This window comes from Vulpes lagopus, chromosome 24 (genome assembly GCF_018345385.1).
Source record: "Vulpes lagopus strain Blue_001 chromosome 24, ASM1834538v1, whole genome shotgun sequence".
Taxonomy (NCBI): Eukaryota; Metazoa; Chordata; class Mammalia; order Carnivora; family Canidae; genus Vulpes; species Vulpes lagopus.
In genome coordinates this window covers 30,916,731-30,932,592 of record NC_054847.1, presented here as the reverse complement: position 1 = coordinate 30,932,592, position 15,862 = coordinate 30,916,731, and the positions used below count along the sequence as shown (strand labels likewise).

Here is a 15,862-nt window from a genome sequence, read left to right as displayed (position 1 = left end):
CACAAAACACACCCACACAAATCAATGGAACTGAACAGACGGTCCACAAATAACGCATGCTTGTACAGTCAATTAATCTACAACAAAGGAGGTGAGAATATACGATGGGGACGGCAGTCTCTTCAATAAATGGTACCGGGAAAACGGGGAAGCTACATGCAAAAGAATAGCACTAGACCACTGTCTCATACCATACACAAAAATAAAATTGATTAAAGACCTAAATGTAAGACCCCAAACCATAAAACTCCTAAACGAAAACATAGGCAATAAACTTTTGGACATCAGTCTGAGCAATATATTTTTTGATCTGTCTCTTCAGGCAAGGGCAACAAAAGCAAAAATAAACAGTGGAGACTACATCAAACCAAGGAGCTTCTGTACAGTGAGGAAAATCATCAAAATATAAAAGGACAGACTATAGAATGAGAGACAATATTTGCAAATGGTATTTCCGATCAGGGAAAATCCTGATTGGGATTAATATCCAAAATATATGAAGAATTTATACAACTTGACACCAAAAAACCAATCTGATTAAAAATTGGGCACGGAAAAAAAATTGGGCATGGGGCCTGAATAGACACTTTTAACATAAAAAGTATACAGATGGGACGCTTGGGTGGCTCAGTGGTTGGGCATCTGCCTTTGGCTCAAGGCATAATCCCAGGACTCTGGGATCCAGTCCCACATCGGGCTTCCTGCATGAAGCTTGCTTCTCTCCCTCTGCCTATGTCTCTGTCTCTCTCTCTCTGTCTCTCATAAATAAATAAATAAAATCTTTTAAAAAAAGTATACAGATGACCAACAGACTCATGAAAAGATGCTCAACATCACTAATTATCAGGGAAATGCAAATCAAAACCACAATGAGATATCAACTTGCAACTGTCAGAATGTTTATCATCAAAAAGAAAAGAAATAGCACATGTTGCCAAGGATGCAGAGAAAAGGGAACCCTCGTGCACTGTTGGTGGGAACATAATCAGTGTGGCCACTCTGGAAAACAGTATGGAGATTCCTCAGAAAATTAAAAATAGAAATGCCATATGACCCAGTAATTCCACTTCTGGGTATTTATCCAAAGAAAATAAAAACATTAACTCCAAAAGATTTATGCCCTCCCATGATCATTGAGGCCTTATGTATAATAGCCAAAATATGGAAACAATATCAGTGCCCATTAATGCATAATTGGATAAAGAAGATTTATGTATTTATAATGGAGTATTATTCATCCATAAAAAATAATGAAATCTTGCCTTTTTTCGACAACATGAAAGGAATTTGAGGGCATTATGCTAAGTGAACTAGGTCAGAGAAAGACAAATATCATATGACTTCACTTATATGTGGAACCTGAAAAACAGAAATAAAAAAAAAATCAAGCTCATAAATACAGATTAGATTGGTGGTTGCCAAAGGTGGAGGGGGATGGGAGAAATGAGTGAAGGGGTCAAAAGGTCAAACTTCTAGTTATAAAATAAGTAAGTCATGGGGTTGTACGGCATAGTGCCTACAAATAATACTGTACTGCATATTTGAAAGATACTGAGAGTAAATCTTAAAGGTTCTTATTAGAAGAAAAAACCTAACTACGTAAGGTGACGGATGTTAGCTAGAATCCTGGTGGTTGCTGCACAATGTATACAAATGTCTAATCATTATGTTGCAGACATGAGTCTAATGTTTTATGTCAATATGCCTCAATAGAAAGAAAGAAAGAAAGAAAGAAAGAAAGAAAGAAAGAAAGAAAGAAAGAAGAAGAAAGAAAGAAAGAAAGAAAGAAAGAAAGAAGAAAGAAAGAAAGAAAGAAGAAAGAAAGAAAGAAGAAAGAAAGAAGAAAGAAAGAAAAGTCAAGAAACACAAACAAGCTGAAGTTTTTCAAGGTCACTTTCAATACCTACAATTTTACTAAGAAAAATAAAATAAATTTAATTGTATAGATAAACATTTATATTATTCAAATGTTTGTTTCCTGCTGCAGAAGAAACCAACAAGGGAAAATGCTTTCCATATTTATCATCACTAACAGATTGAGGTTTAAAAATTAAGTTAATGGGGTAGTATTTAGAAATACACACATACAAACACACACACACACACACACACACACACACACTTTCATTTTTCCTGTTTTAACAAAGAAAATGCTCTAGGGAAACTGCAGACCTGATTGTAAAGTCTGGTAATCTCTCCCTCTTTGATTTTCTGCAGCACTTACTGTCTACATGAATCATTTGGCGTGAGTGAATGGTCTTGTATCTTTTCATGCATGTATTTCTTGTCTGTACAACAAGAAAATGAGCTCTTGGAAGGAAGTTCCCTGTGACCCTAAACCCTATGCCTTATACCTCAATAATTGACTGACATGTACATTTGCAGGGAGGAGCCTGGTGAGATACACTTAAAACCTTTATTCATTGATTTACAAAATGTACAGTATTTACAAAATTTAGGCATTAATCCCATCTTGACATGAATGCAACGGGGAATCTGAAAATAAATAAATGGCACATAGGTTAATGTACACATCATGGCTGTTTGCACTTCGAGCCGTCACCAATGGTGGGATTTAACGGGAAGTTTAATGTGGTAGAAAAGTCAGATGGATGACGAGTCCTGGGCCTTCCACATGAGTGGCCCTTCCTTGGCTCCTTGAGGCTGGGGATGGCGAGCAAACCACTTCCTTTCAAGAGAACAGAACGCCAGCCGTTCTGATAGGCACGCGAGGTTCATGCAGAGTTTGTCGTGATACCCTGGGGTGGCAGATGAGTTCACAGCACTGTGGACCTGGTCCCCCCGACACCAGACAGGGAGGCTTTGGAGAGGTTGCCTTCTCATTAAGAACCAACATTTTGACTTTGTCTCTTACTCAAATTGCATGCAGTATGTGGCGGTTATCAGTGGAGGGGCCATGCACAAAAATGGTACGTGGAGATATGTACAACATCAATTTTTCACTGACTTAGAGCATTTATAGCAGTTAACCTGTCTCCTCTTTTAGCAAGAGGAATGGACTAGGAAGCTATGCCTCCACCCCTTAAAGAAAAAACACACCATACAAGTGGCATCCTGCAGAGACAGGACTAGTCAAACACCACATGATCAGATGGACAGATTCTCACAGTCAGGTTTGGAAGTTTTCCTAGTTTTCCTAATTCCATCCTCTCTGCTCTCTTCAATCCCACCTCAACCTACAGAACCTAAATTGGAAGGAAAAGGCTTCATGTTATTGAGCTTCGTAGAGTCTCAGTACCTTCATCAGTAAAGTGAAAATCCTAGTAATATTCCCTATAGGGTGCTTGCAGGTTTCATATGACTTAATATATATATATGTATATGTATATAAAGTGCTTAGCATAGTGCCTGCACATAAGAGGTGCTTAGTAAATGTCTTATCTCCCTCTACTTCCCCAATTATAAGCAACACATTGATAAGCCTACCGAACTCTCATTTAAGGCCATTTGATGCAATTTAGATTATTTCGTATCACAGCTACCACTGTCAGTCAGTTCATATTTGGTAATCCCTGAGGGGGGTCTCCTTTTATGAGCCTCAGAAATCTTCCTGTGCAGGCAGATGGACCCTGACAATACTCTCCTCTTTATCAGCAATGGCTCCACCAAATTTCATGCAAATATGCCCCTTAACCCTGCAGAGAAACTCACACTAGTGATGGTCACCACCCAATCACTTCTGGGACAACACCACTGAGGAAACCATGAGCAAAAGCCCTTGAGGCCAACACATTACTCTTGCTCAAACATAAGTTAATTTTTTTCAACACTGATGCAAGTATTATAGGTCACTTTCAACGAACATATATTACAAGCTCTATCACTGTTGAAAAAATAAGTATTCTAATTTGGTCACTTTGTTCAGAATAAAGAATATCTTACAATATATTTAAGTTTCTCATTATGCCATACAAAAATAAATATTGTATAAATGATTTACAAGGAAGAAGAAAAAGTTGTAACTCAGGCCAAAAATACAGGAAGGATGGCAAAAATGTTACCATCTACTTCAAAAGCAATCACCTAAAAGAAAGAAAAATTCCCATTTGGTCTCCTTACTAGTCTCACCATCACCCAAGTGGCCCACCTACTTCTCATCCTAGGATATTAGGTCTCCTTTCCCTATCAGTTTTGAGATAATGTGATGCAGAACCTTCTCCCTAAAGTCACTGGAGAACTGAAAGAGGAAGAACCCAGGAGGGCCCCCTGGCAGTATGATGTATGATGGAAGGGCCCTCTGTGAACACAGGTCAACCTCCACACATCTTCTTATTCTGAAATCCTCTGTCTAGCTAAGCTATGCCTGAAGAGAACTCCATGAGTGGAGAAAAACCCTACTTTGGGATTCCTTGGATACCCTTGGCCCAAGGAGAATTCAGGATCTCACGGAGCACAACGAGGTGCCAAATCATGGCCAATCTCACCAATTATGATGAAAGGATATGCAGCTACTTTATGGGTGCTAGTTCCATTAAGTTAGGAAAAATCCTTCTCCTGCTACCCCTCCCCCTATACAACAAACTTATGATTGCCTCTTATTTCCTGCACTGTGCAGAGGGAATAGGATTCCAACCACTGGGAGAAGAATGTTGGGAAAATTAAATTGGACAACTACTTACTACTTTTCCAGGGACCTGGTCAGAATCTCCAAGGAAACAGTCTGTTCATTTTGGAATCAAAGTTGTAAAATTCTAAAGCTATAAATAAATTCATGATTATATTTAAACCAGTGGTCCCTCACTTTTCTCCTGAAGAACACACATCTGTGCATGTCCATATAACACGTTGTCTAACACTCAGGGGGTCCCAGGACCTCCCATGGCTCATGCCTGTCCTCCAAACTAAGAGCCTCAGATCTCAATAAATGCAACCATTTTCCTGGGGTAAAAAGAAACGTTTGTGGCATACAACTCAGGGTCTGTTGTGGGGGCAGGCTGGCTTTAATAAGGTCTCGGACTCGAAATGACTACACGGAAGCAATGCTTGTTCCTCATGGTAAGTGGAAATGCTTGGCTGTGCAACATCTGTTGAGTGTCATGGTTTCACACATGTAACTATTGTCAAGCCCATGACTCATGCATGACCAGGGACCATGGAGATCCCCAGGGATTGCTACTATACACGGCGCCTTTGAGCTGCTATAGTGTGAGTCCCAACCACACCCACAAGCAGGACACTATCACTGACACACAGTGTGGGTGCCCATTTGTCTGATTTATGGGTGACGTTGTGGCAAATGTGGCATCGGTTTCATTTCGGGGGAGTGGCAAGTTACAGATATTTCCTTCACAACAGGAAGTGCAGACCTGAAAGAAAGGAAGAGAAACAGAAGGCTGATGAGAAGCTGGCAGACCATGGAAAGACGCAAGGACTCTGGAGGGAGCTGTCTCCCTCACAGTAAGACTGAAATGAAAACTACCTGTTCCACAAGAGAGGCACAACCCTGCACTTAAGGAAGTGGGATGAAATTTCATCTGGAGCCAATGTGATCAAAAGGAAAATCTCCTGGGCTAAGGTTCAAGGAACGTGAGCTCCACTTTTGACATCCGACCGGGTGGTTATCACATGGTTCTACGACCTTCTTAGGTCTCAGCTTTTCCATCTGCGAAATGGGGATTATAATACCCTACGGGATACCCTATACCCTATAGGGTACCCTATAATACCCTACCTACGGTCTCAAAGAAATCCCTTCTGAGTACTTGAGGGTAACTTTCACTTGCCAAAGTTCCACAGTGTAAGTGAAGTGGAAACAACCCAACTTACACTTAACTATTACTTTCACTGGAACAGTCTACGTAACTACCGCCATCCTTGCGGGTGAGGTCAAAGTTTGGAGGGTTTTCATTAATGCAGTTGTTCCTGCCTTATACTATGCTATTCACGGACCATAAGAAAGAAATAAACCTAAAGGGTTATTGGCTGAAATTATTTGGGGCCATGGCTACACAGACTATAAATCAGTAGCTTCAGCATCCCCTGGGAGTCTATTAGAAATGAAGAATCTCAAACCTCACCCCCAATTTAGCAACTCAGAATCTTCATTTTAACAAGATTCCCAACTGATCCATGTGCACAGTAATATTTGAAAAACTGTCTGATGGTCATTAAAAACTGTCTATTTAGTCATTATCCTGCAAGGATTTGAGTCTGGTCATACTTGACACGGGCTAGTAAGACATCACGATGTTGAGGAGAGAAACTGAAGGTCAGAAGTGAGTCTGAGTTCTCTCTGTGGACAGAACTGAGCACATGATGTCACTTCCCTGATCTTTACCTTTATCCACGGTAAAGGAGCCACAATAATGCCTGAGCGCCTAGTTTGCTGGGAGCGGGCCAGGTGGGGAGGTAAAACCCTTGAGTTTACCTTCTATATTCAGACCAGCATCAACTTGGCAGATTATATTTTGAAATGGAATTCTTAGTGTATTGCACAAGTGGCTTGAAACCTGGGTATCTTCTGGAAGGCCCTAGTAAATGTGCTGTTCTGGGGTTTTGAGAGCAGAAGTTGCTTCCAACCACCAGGAAGGCAGCCTGATGGGGAGAAGTGGGCCAACCTCAAATAAAGGCCAAGGCCTGATGTACAAGACGTACAAGAGCACACATGGAGCTAGCTCGGAGCAGCCAGCAGGAGAGCCAGGGGCATTCCCTACTCCGACGCCTTCCTCTGGTTCTTTATATTCTCCTTCAAGGCTCCATCTGAAGTTCACTTTACCACATGGAGTTTAAGGGGAGCAAACCCACCAGGAGATGGTTCTCTGACCACCAATTCAAATGATCCAGGAGCCAATGGGCACCTTCCCCAAATCAGCATTCCAATCAGGACAGGAACCTCCCTTCACGGACAATGACCAGAGCCCAGCTGCCGCGGCCATCCTCAGCTGAATGAACTGCTGCTACATCTGCAACGCTTCAGCATGAGGCCCTAACTGATCTCTCATTCCTCCTCCTTCTGGTGGTTTTGTTACTTTCCTCTGAGTAAAGAAAGGGCTTACGATAACTTTTGGTACCCCCTGGTGGTGTGCTTACATAATCTATACTGGTTTTCCTATGCTCTGGTATAAATTTATTCTTTTAAAGCAAACGGGAAAGGAGAATCTTCTCGTAATGGTACAAAGACAGTCAAAAGCCAGGCTATATGGAGGAGGGAGAATCTGCTCATGAGCACCGGCACGCGCGTCTGCAGTGGGGGATGCTGACTGGGCTGTCCCGGTCACTTGCTTTGTTGCCCAGACCTTGTGGCCTTCATGTTCAGAATCTCTGCAGCCAGTGGACAAGCACTCTTCCAGTGGAACGCAGCGTTTGGTAACAGAGATGCTGTTTCCTGTGACTTCCATCGTATGCTGAGTGTAGCAGTATCTGGTCTCTGTCAACAGAGAATATATGTTTCAATTGAGATGGGAAATGTTAGCCCAGCCTGCCTGGAAGGGAAACAACAGGAGTGTCAACACTACAAGTCCTGAAGAGATTTAACAGCACGTGAACTGTACACCGTGTTGGGTTTATGTCCGATCCCAAAGACGTCCTTGGCGAGATGCACTTCACCGCGGGAGGAGGAGGAGAGCCTTGTGAAGAACACTGGGCTTTCTGCCTGTCATATCCCCATAAACCAAGGTATAATGGTATCACTCTTTGCCTTTCAACAAGTTGTGCCACTGTACTGATTTTTATTTTTAGGGGAGGGGAGGTCTGGAGGGACGATTAGGATGTGAGAGTCAGCAATTTCAGGAAGATAAAGGGATGAAAAAATTCAAAGAATGCAGGTTAAAAAAAGAAGTTAGGCACGTAACAATGGTCTTCAAGGAGTTAAAAGACTATAGCAGAGGCTGGTGTGTGTATGTGTATGTGTGTGTAAATGTGTGTGTGTGTGTGTGTGTGTGTGTGTGTGTGTCTATTTGGAAACAGCTATTCCCATGTACGGGCCGAACAATTAAAAACAGATTCATTTTATCTTGAGAAAATGACTTTACCCGAAAGACCTTCTGGACAACAAGCATAGCCGGATCCTAGAATTTAACCCAACAATGTCCATTTAACAATGCAAATCTGAGGGGCATCACTTCTCCCAAGTACGATTTCAGCGTCTCCTAGGATGGCACATGTAGACGGACCATGATGCAAGTTTCTAGACATCCCTCAAAATCTTAGGAATCCAAAAACTTAAGATTTCTTCCAAACTACCATGGAAAATTTCTCTACTTCTAATTTAAAGACTAAAGAGAAATGGCTCTGTCAAAGTAATTCTTTAAGGCCTCAAGGCGGTGTTCAGCTTTCTAAGCCTGGGATTTAGGAGAATGTTCCTGCTCCATTTTCAGATTGAAAAAGAAAATGAATAATTCTTAAGAAATGTCACCGAGCTGTTTTTCATCCATATCTTGGATTCAACTTTGCATGCTTTATACATTCTGGATATTTAGTGGCTAATATGGAATTATGACCTTCTAGAACATTATTTATTAGGCAATAAAAATCCCCCCCACCAGACTCTGTCACAGTTTTGGCAGATTTTAACCAAAGTATGAAAGTCCAAAGAAGAAAGCTTAAAGGTTCTAGGCCCTGAGGATGAGCTCATACAGACACAGCCTGGGAGTCATGAAAATTCAGGGGTTTTAACAATCACCCAAAACACCCCCACCTGCCAGGAACCTGCATGACCTCTGACTGAGTTGTGCTAAGGACAGATTTTCCTAACGGTTACACGAAAGTGTGGTGTCCCTGGGCAGAGTCAGCGTCCCTCAAGCGCTGTCCCCGCAGTGCACCCTGACTAGAATTTGTCAGTGGGAATCAGGTCAAGGCAGCCCTAGCTCGTCAGGGCTCTGGAGCGCTCTTTGGGAGTGGAATAAGTAAGGCTGCCCTATGAGCCCACAGAAAAATTGAAAGTTTTGCACCTGGCAATGAATTCTCCCAAAGTGCTAAAATATTTTAAAACTGGAGTGATTAATTTTCTGATGCGGAGGAGGTGGCGGGTCTCCTCTGATTCTTTTTTTTTTTTTTTATCTTCTTTTTTTATTTATTTATTTTTTAAGGCAGTGACAGGTTTTAATAAATGAAGACCAGTAGCCTGAGAGATTTACCATATTTCCCAAAGAGGACTGGTTTACCTCGCTGGTGCCAGACTTGGGCATTTATGGTCATCATAGGAACACCTTTCCCACCCCATCCCACCTTCGGATGTTCAAGAGAGCAATAAAGACAGGAATGCTCTTATCTCCTTTCTCCCCTTCACGCAGACAACCAGGAGTAGCTGCCAGAGGTTTTATTGCTCCGAAGGTAAATCTGAGCAGATAAGATCATACGTTTATAGAATAAGTAAACCATTACATGGTTTCGGTTTTGGAAACTGGGTTTGTCCCCCAAGTATTAAATGCTCTGATCTTAAGTAAGCCTTGAACAACAATTGGTGAACTTGACATAACTACTTTTTGTTCTTACTTTTGTGTCCATAATAAACCCTCTTTTAATTTATTAATTGGAAATTTATTCCACTGCAAAGATAATAAACAATGCATTTTTCCCCCAGGAAAATATGCAAAAGTCCAGTACCTAATAAGTTAATTCTTGCTATCCCGGGGAGAGAAAAATGACCAGTGATGAGTCTAGATAAAAAATTTTCTTACACTCATAAAATATAACCCAGGAAACAAAGATATTTTGAGAACACCCCATTACTTTCAGCAGCAGCTACCCTTAGATCTGAACTGTTAATCCATTCCACTTCTTATCTTACAAAACCCCTAGGTGAGTTATGAAATGTTAATACAAAAAAAAGTTCTACAGTTAAGTAAGTTTTGGAAATATTCAAATAAAGTTGAACAGGTTTTTTCAGAACACAACTTAGGAGAGCCTTGAGTGTGTATTTTGATCTCCAAGGCAGGCGGGGGGCAAGCAGGCAGCATTTCCCAAGCAGAACTAGGTGGACCACATGTGGCTTATCACTGGGCTGTAGAATTGATAAAAAAAAAAAAAAAGAGTTTCAGCCACAAAGCATTGCTCTCCATGCATTCTGAATAATCCTTGGGTTAGTAATGAGGTTATATGAGAATCAAGCCTGCTGATAACTTCACACTAAAAGGATTTCAAAGGCTTTTATCTAAAAGATAAAAGATGGATTTGAATTTCTACTAGGTTAGTTTTGGCCTCTAAAATCTTATATTCTGCAACTGCCTGGTATTCCCAGAGGTTGTGAAACACAAGTCTTTTACTCTAAGACTCACAGGCATGCAACTGAAAGCAGAACTGGGTATAAGAGAGCTTAATCAACTCCCAAAAAACATAATATATAATTTTCATGAAATACACACACACACACACACACAGAAATTCCATGAACTAGTTTTAAAATAAAAAAAAATCAAAAAAAGTTTCAAAGCTAAAATGTAAATTTCCATTTACCCACCAATATTCATTTTCCAATACGGAAGCAGTATTTAAACAAAATATACGTTAAATGATTTGAATTAAAAATGACCAACTCGTCAGTAAAAGGGTTTCCTCACCACTCAGTTATTCCTTGTGGGTCCACTGGTTTGGTGTGTATGTGTGTGTGTGTGTGTGTGTGTGTGTGTGTTTTAACAAACATATCTAATGATTAAAGTGATGCTAGAGAACAAGTCTCCATGTGCAAGAAAATTAATGGGAGGAGTACAGCTTTAATCATAGTATTACAAACTATATTGAAAAAAAAAAAAAAGTCTAGTGACATCTGCCGACACACGCCCAGCCTGAATCCTTCCTGTGTCCTCAGCCCTTCACATCGGGCTGTGCTCCTCCCAGGTTCTCCTCTGCAATGACTGTTTGCCTAAGTGTCCCCTTGGATGTCCTTCTCCCATGTCTGACCCCAAAGGATTTCTTTGCACCTCTGTATCATGTCCTCTGTGTGATTCCCCTGGGCTTCAGAGTTTTGCCTTCTAGAGTTTCTCCTCCATCTCTGGTCTCTTTTCTTGCTACACTTTCCTTAATATCCTCCCATGTTCTGTTCTTTTTTTTTTTTTTCTTTAAAGATTTTATTTATTTATTCATGTGAGAGACAGAGAGAGAGGCAGAGACACAGGCAGAGGGAGAAGCAGGCTCCCTGCAGGGAGCCCGACATGGGACTTGATCCCGGGTCTCCAGGATCCCATCCTGGGTTGAAGGCGGCGCTAAACCGCTGAGCCGCTGGGGACTGCCCCCATGTTCTGTCCTTGAACCTCTTCTCACTTCTCACTCAAGGGACCTCATCCAACCTCTGATGATGTTATCTTCATTCTGACACTCTCCCAAACCACAGAACCAAATCTCCAGCTCTCTCCTGGACAGTCAGCAGTATCTCAAATCTCATGTATCTTAAACAAATCAAATCCCCATTCCCATCCCCATCTGTTTATCTTCCTGTGCTTCTATCCTCAGAGGTGACACCACCATCTTGGACTATGAAATTCAGAAGCAGCTCAGATTTCTCTTCTCTTCAGCTCAGGCATCTACAAGTCCCTGAAATGTCTCCATTATCCACCTAATTCCTCTGTTTCATTTTCTATTTTCCCTTTGCATCATTTCTTGTCTCATCTCTGACTTCTCTACTTTCTAATGCAGATGCCAGACAACCACCAGAAATGTTAGTGAAACCAAGGTCAGATCATGCCCCCCCACCCTCCCCACCCCCCGGTCTGTGAGGGCCCAAGTGCACCTGCCTGTTACAGAGCCCTGGCTGCGTACCGCTAGGTTTAGTTAGCTTACTGGAGTGGCCACGGGTGGTTCACTGCTTTCTCCCTGCTCCTAAAGCTGTGTGTCAAGGGGAAAAGAGGAGCTTTGCTTCCCAGCTACAAGCATCGATTACGTTTATAACTCACATCTTGAAACTCAGCATTTATTATTATTCAATGTTGCCCTTGATCTAGGTCTGAAACTATCTCATCATTGCTTACTGGATACCTTGAGACACCACATTACATCTTTTGCCCACCCTTCACAACCAAAATGTTTCCCCCTAGCTTCTCCTGGAAACCTGTACTTTAAAGTTCAATCTAAATGTGATGAATTCTGTGAAACCTTTCTTGATTTTCCTCCTACCAGATTCATAGACCTTCCTAGTTTCCTCATTTGGTATGTCTGGCTTTCCTTCTAAATCACAGTTTCTCAGCATTAGCACAATTGATGTTTTTTATCACAGTTTCTCAACATTAGCACAATCGATGTTTTTTTTCTGATTTTTTTAAAGTTTTTATTATTTTGAGATAATTACAGATTCCCATGATTTGTAAGAAATAATACAGAGGGATCTCACATATCCTTCACCCACTTTTCCCCAAATGGCAACATACTGCAAAAGGATGGTATAGTATCACAATCAGGATATGGTCGTTGATGCAGTCAAGATAGAGAACATTTCTGTCTCCACAAGGATCACTCGTGTCAACATTTTATTCTCACATCTTCATCCTTCCTTTCCCTACCCCCTCCTTAATCCTTGGCAACTACTAATCTGTGCTCCATTTCCATAATTTTATCACTTTAAGGATGTTACATAAGTGGATTTATATAGTATGTGAACTTTGGGGATTAGGCATTTTCACTCAGCCTTAATCACTTGAAAGTCATCCAGATTGTCATATCAACAGTTTGCTAATTTTTAATCCTGAGTAGTATTCCATGCTATGGATGCACAAAGACTGGTTTAGCCATCCACCGACCTAAAGGGCATCTAGGTTAGGGATATTATGAATAAAGCTGCAATCAAAACTTGTGTAAAGGCTTTTGTGTGGACACAGGTTTTCATTTCTCTGGGATAAATGCTCAGAAGTGGAATTACTAGGTTATATGGTGGATGTCTGTTTAGCTGTTTATGGAACTGTTAATACTGTTTTCAAGAGTAGCTGTACCATTTTATACTCCCCCAGCAATATATGCATAATCTAGTTTCTCCAAAATCTAACTGGCATTTGATAGTATTATTTTTGTTTTTTAGCCATTCTGGTAGATATACTGTGATACCTCATGTTTTTAATTTGCATTTTCCTAATTGCCAATGATGTTGACTATGTGCTTATTTGCCATCTATTTATCTTCCTTGGTGAAATATCTGTTCACGTTTTTTTGTCATTTTCTTAATTGTTTCATTTTTTACTATTGTGTTTTGAGAATTCTTTAAATATTTTAGATATTAGTCCTTTGTCAGATATTTGATTAGCAAATATTTTGTGTCAGTTTGTTGTTTGTCTTTTCATCCTCTTTCTAGGGTCTTATGTAGAACAAAGATTTTTAAACTTTGATAAAGTCTGATTTACCCATTTTTCCTTTTACAGATCATGCTTTTTATATCAAGTCTAAGAACTATCCATACCTATAGATTTCAAAGATTTTCTCCTGCGTTTTTTTCCTAAATGTCATGCAGTTTTATACTTGCCATTTAAGTCTATGACTAATTTTGAGTTAACTTTTATAAAGAGTGTAATGCTTAGGTTGAGGTTCATTTTTTTGCCCATGGATGTCCAAATGTTCTAACACATTTGTTGAAAAGGCTCTTTTCTCTAATGAATCAGATTTTGTGACCTTGTCAAAAATAAGCTGGACATATTTTTGAGAGTCTCTTTCTGAGATCTCTATTACGTTCCACTGATTATGCTTCTATTCCTCTGACAATACCACAGTCTTGATAACTGTAACCATTGGAGAAATATTGAAAGGGGTAGATTGGTTCCTCCCACTTTATTCCTTTTCCAAAACTGTTTCAACAATTCTAGTTTCTTACCTTCCCATATTAATTGTATAATAATTTTAACTACATACTAATATATAAAAACTACTATTTGTATAACTACAAATAATTCTGCTAGAATTTTGATGGGAATTGTGTAAAAGCTGCATATAAATTTGAGGAGAATTGACATCTTTACTATATTGAGTTTTCAACTCATGAACACGGTCTCTATTTAAACTTTTTCTGAAAAAAAAAAAAATAAAAAAATAAACTTTTTCTGAATTCTTTTATTAGCACTTATAGTTTTAGCATAAAAATCTTATAAATGTTTTGTTAGATTTCCCCAATCACATTCAGAAGTACTGGGGGTTAGGACTTCACATGGGAATTTCAGGGGGGACACAACTGAGCCTATGACAGATCCTTGTTGGTAGAGATAGTAACCAAAAACAGTCATGTAAGAAGCCTCTGGGCTGACAAAAATAATCAATTTCTTAATCAGGGTACTGCTTCCATGGCTCATTTTTTTAAGCTTTGCTAGTGGGTTTTTTTTTTTTAATTTTTATTTATTTATTCATGGGAGACACAGAGAGAGAGAGAGAGGTAGAGACACAGGCAGAGGGAGAAGCAGGCTCCATGCAGGGAGCCCGATGTGGGACTCGATCCCGGGTCTCCAGGATCAGGCCCTGGGCTGAAGGCGGCGCTAAACCGCTGAGCCACCCGAGCTGCCCCAGTGTGTTCAATTTGTGAAAATTCATCGTGCTGTTCACTATTCTGCGTATGTTACATCTCAATTATAAGTTCAGTAAAATGAAAAATGAAAGAAAAAAGAGTCCAAGTTAAAGGAAAATTTATGAAGGGAACGAATTACAAACTGAGTTGTAGATAAGGTCAATTACGTGGAGTGTACCCCAATTAGGACTTATCACATGGTCTCCAGGATCTAGGCATCTGATTAATCTCTTGGCTTTCCTGATCCTATCAGTTACTCTCCACAGACCCCTGAAAGAGACTCTTTTCTTTTCTTGCCCCAAGTAAAAAATTCTCCAAGTAAAAAAATTAAAGGCAGAAATTAAAAATAAATGAATACTCATCAACCTGATTGAGTCGTAACTCTTCCTTTACCCTATCGTCAGCACCTCTTGAAGAAACTGCCAAACAGGTACTTTCTTGGTTTTATTTTTGTCTTGTCTTAAAAAAGAAAAGATAAATCACCCATACTTCCTAAGGACAGGCGACATAGGAAGTTAAGGAAACCCTCTTTTAAAGCAAATCCCTGACATTCAGAAAGCTATGTGCTTATTACCAGGCAAAGGCCACAACGGTGGTTGGGAAGATAGGTGAAAGTGGCGAGGATAAACGGGACCTCACCGTGAACCGTGGTTCAAATAAAAGCAAGAAGACAAAAGCATCAAGGGGATGCTTCCTATCTGAGGCAATTGTGCTCATGGAAAAAACTCGGGCAAAAACACCGTGGATTGGAGCTGGCTGGATGATTTCAGGTGTCCAAAGAACACCCACGTTGTCTAGGCTGATGAAATTTGGGTTAAAAAATCACTGACCAGTTCTGATTGGAGAAGCAATCTGGGACTTTCAATGCCAGCTGAAATGAACTAGCTCCTGCCTTCTTACCAAGAGATAACAGAATAAAATTAAAATAGCCAGATCAAACTGAAACAACAGAAATCCGCGTGGAAGCATAGGCGGGCCCCCGGGGCAGAGGGGATGCGAAGCGTGGCTGGACGTGTCTCCCCGCGCTCCCCTCGGGGCATCTGCTGCCAGGGAGGCCCTGCTGGGGCGGGGAGCTGGGCAGGGCCTTTGCCACTACCCGGGGCGCCGAGGGGCACCAGCAGGGACCCGAGCCCGTGGGGGAGAGGGCGGCGTGGGGACACAGGCTGGTGGCCTGGCCACCCGCTCGCAGGCCGCTGCTTACGAAGCTCAGCCCGTCACCTTGCAGCTCCTCTCGCCTCTGCCAACGCGGAGCGCTGGGAGGCTGCGCAGTAACAGGCACTGCCAGGCGCTGCCGGGCGGCAAGAAGTGGCACGATTGTTCTGGAAGGCTGCTAGGCCGTCGCCGGGAAGGCCAAAGCACACGTGCCACACGCCCGGCAACCCCACGGGGCTGCACTTAGCAGAAATGCACACACACATGTACCAAAACACGTGCACA

At 41.2% G+C, this 15,862-nt stretch overlaps 1 protein-coding gene across 4 annotated transcripts in view; it reads right to left on the bottom strand.

The window, feature by feature from the left end:
- Window positions 1-2,402: 2,402 nt before the first annotated feature.
- The window catches only part of LYPD6 (LY6/PLAUR domain containing 6), a 123,878-nt gene continuing 110,418 nt past the window's right edge, over window positions 2,403-15,862 (bottom strand). For all 4 annotated transcript variants that reach the window (XM_041740010.1, XM_041740008.1, XM_041740007.1 and 1 more), the window contains exons 4-5: window positions 7,257-7,387; window positions 2,403-5,327 (exon numbers count right to left, since the gene is read on the bottom strand). In XM_041740010.1, coding sequence (XP_041595944.1) covers window positions 5,160-5,327; window positions 7,257-7,387 — 299 coding nt within the window. In that variant the 3' untranslated portion in view covers window positions 2,403-5,159. The remainder of the gene's footprint in view (window positions 5,328-7,256; window positions 7,388-15,862) is intronic.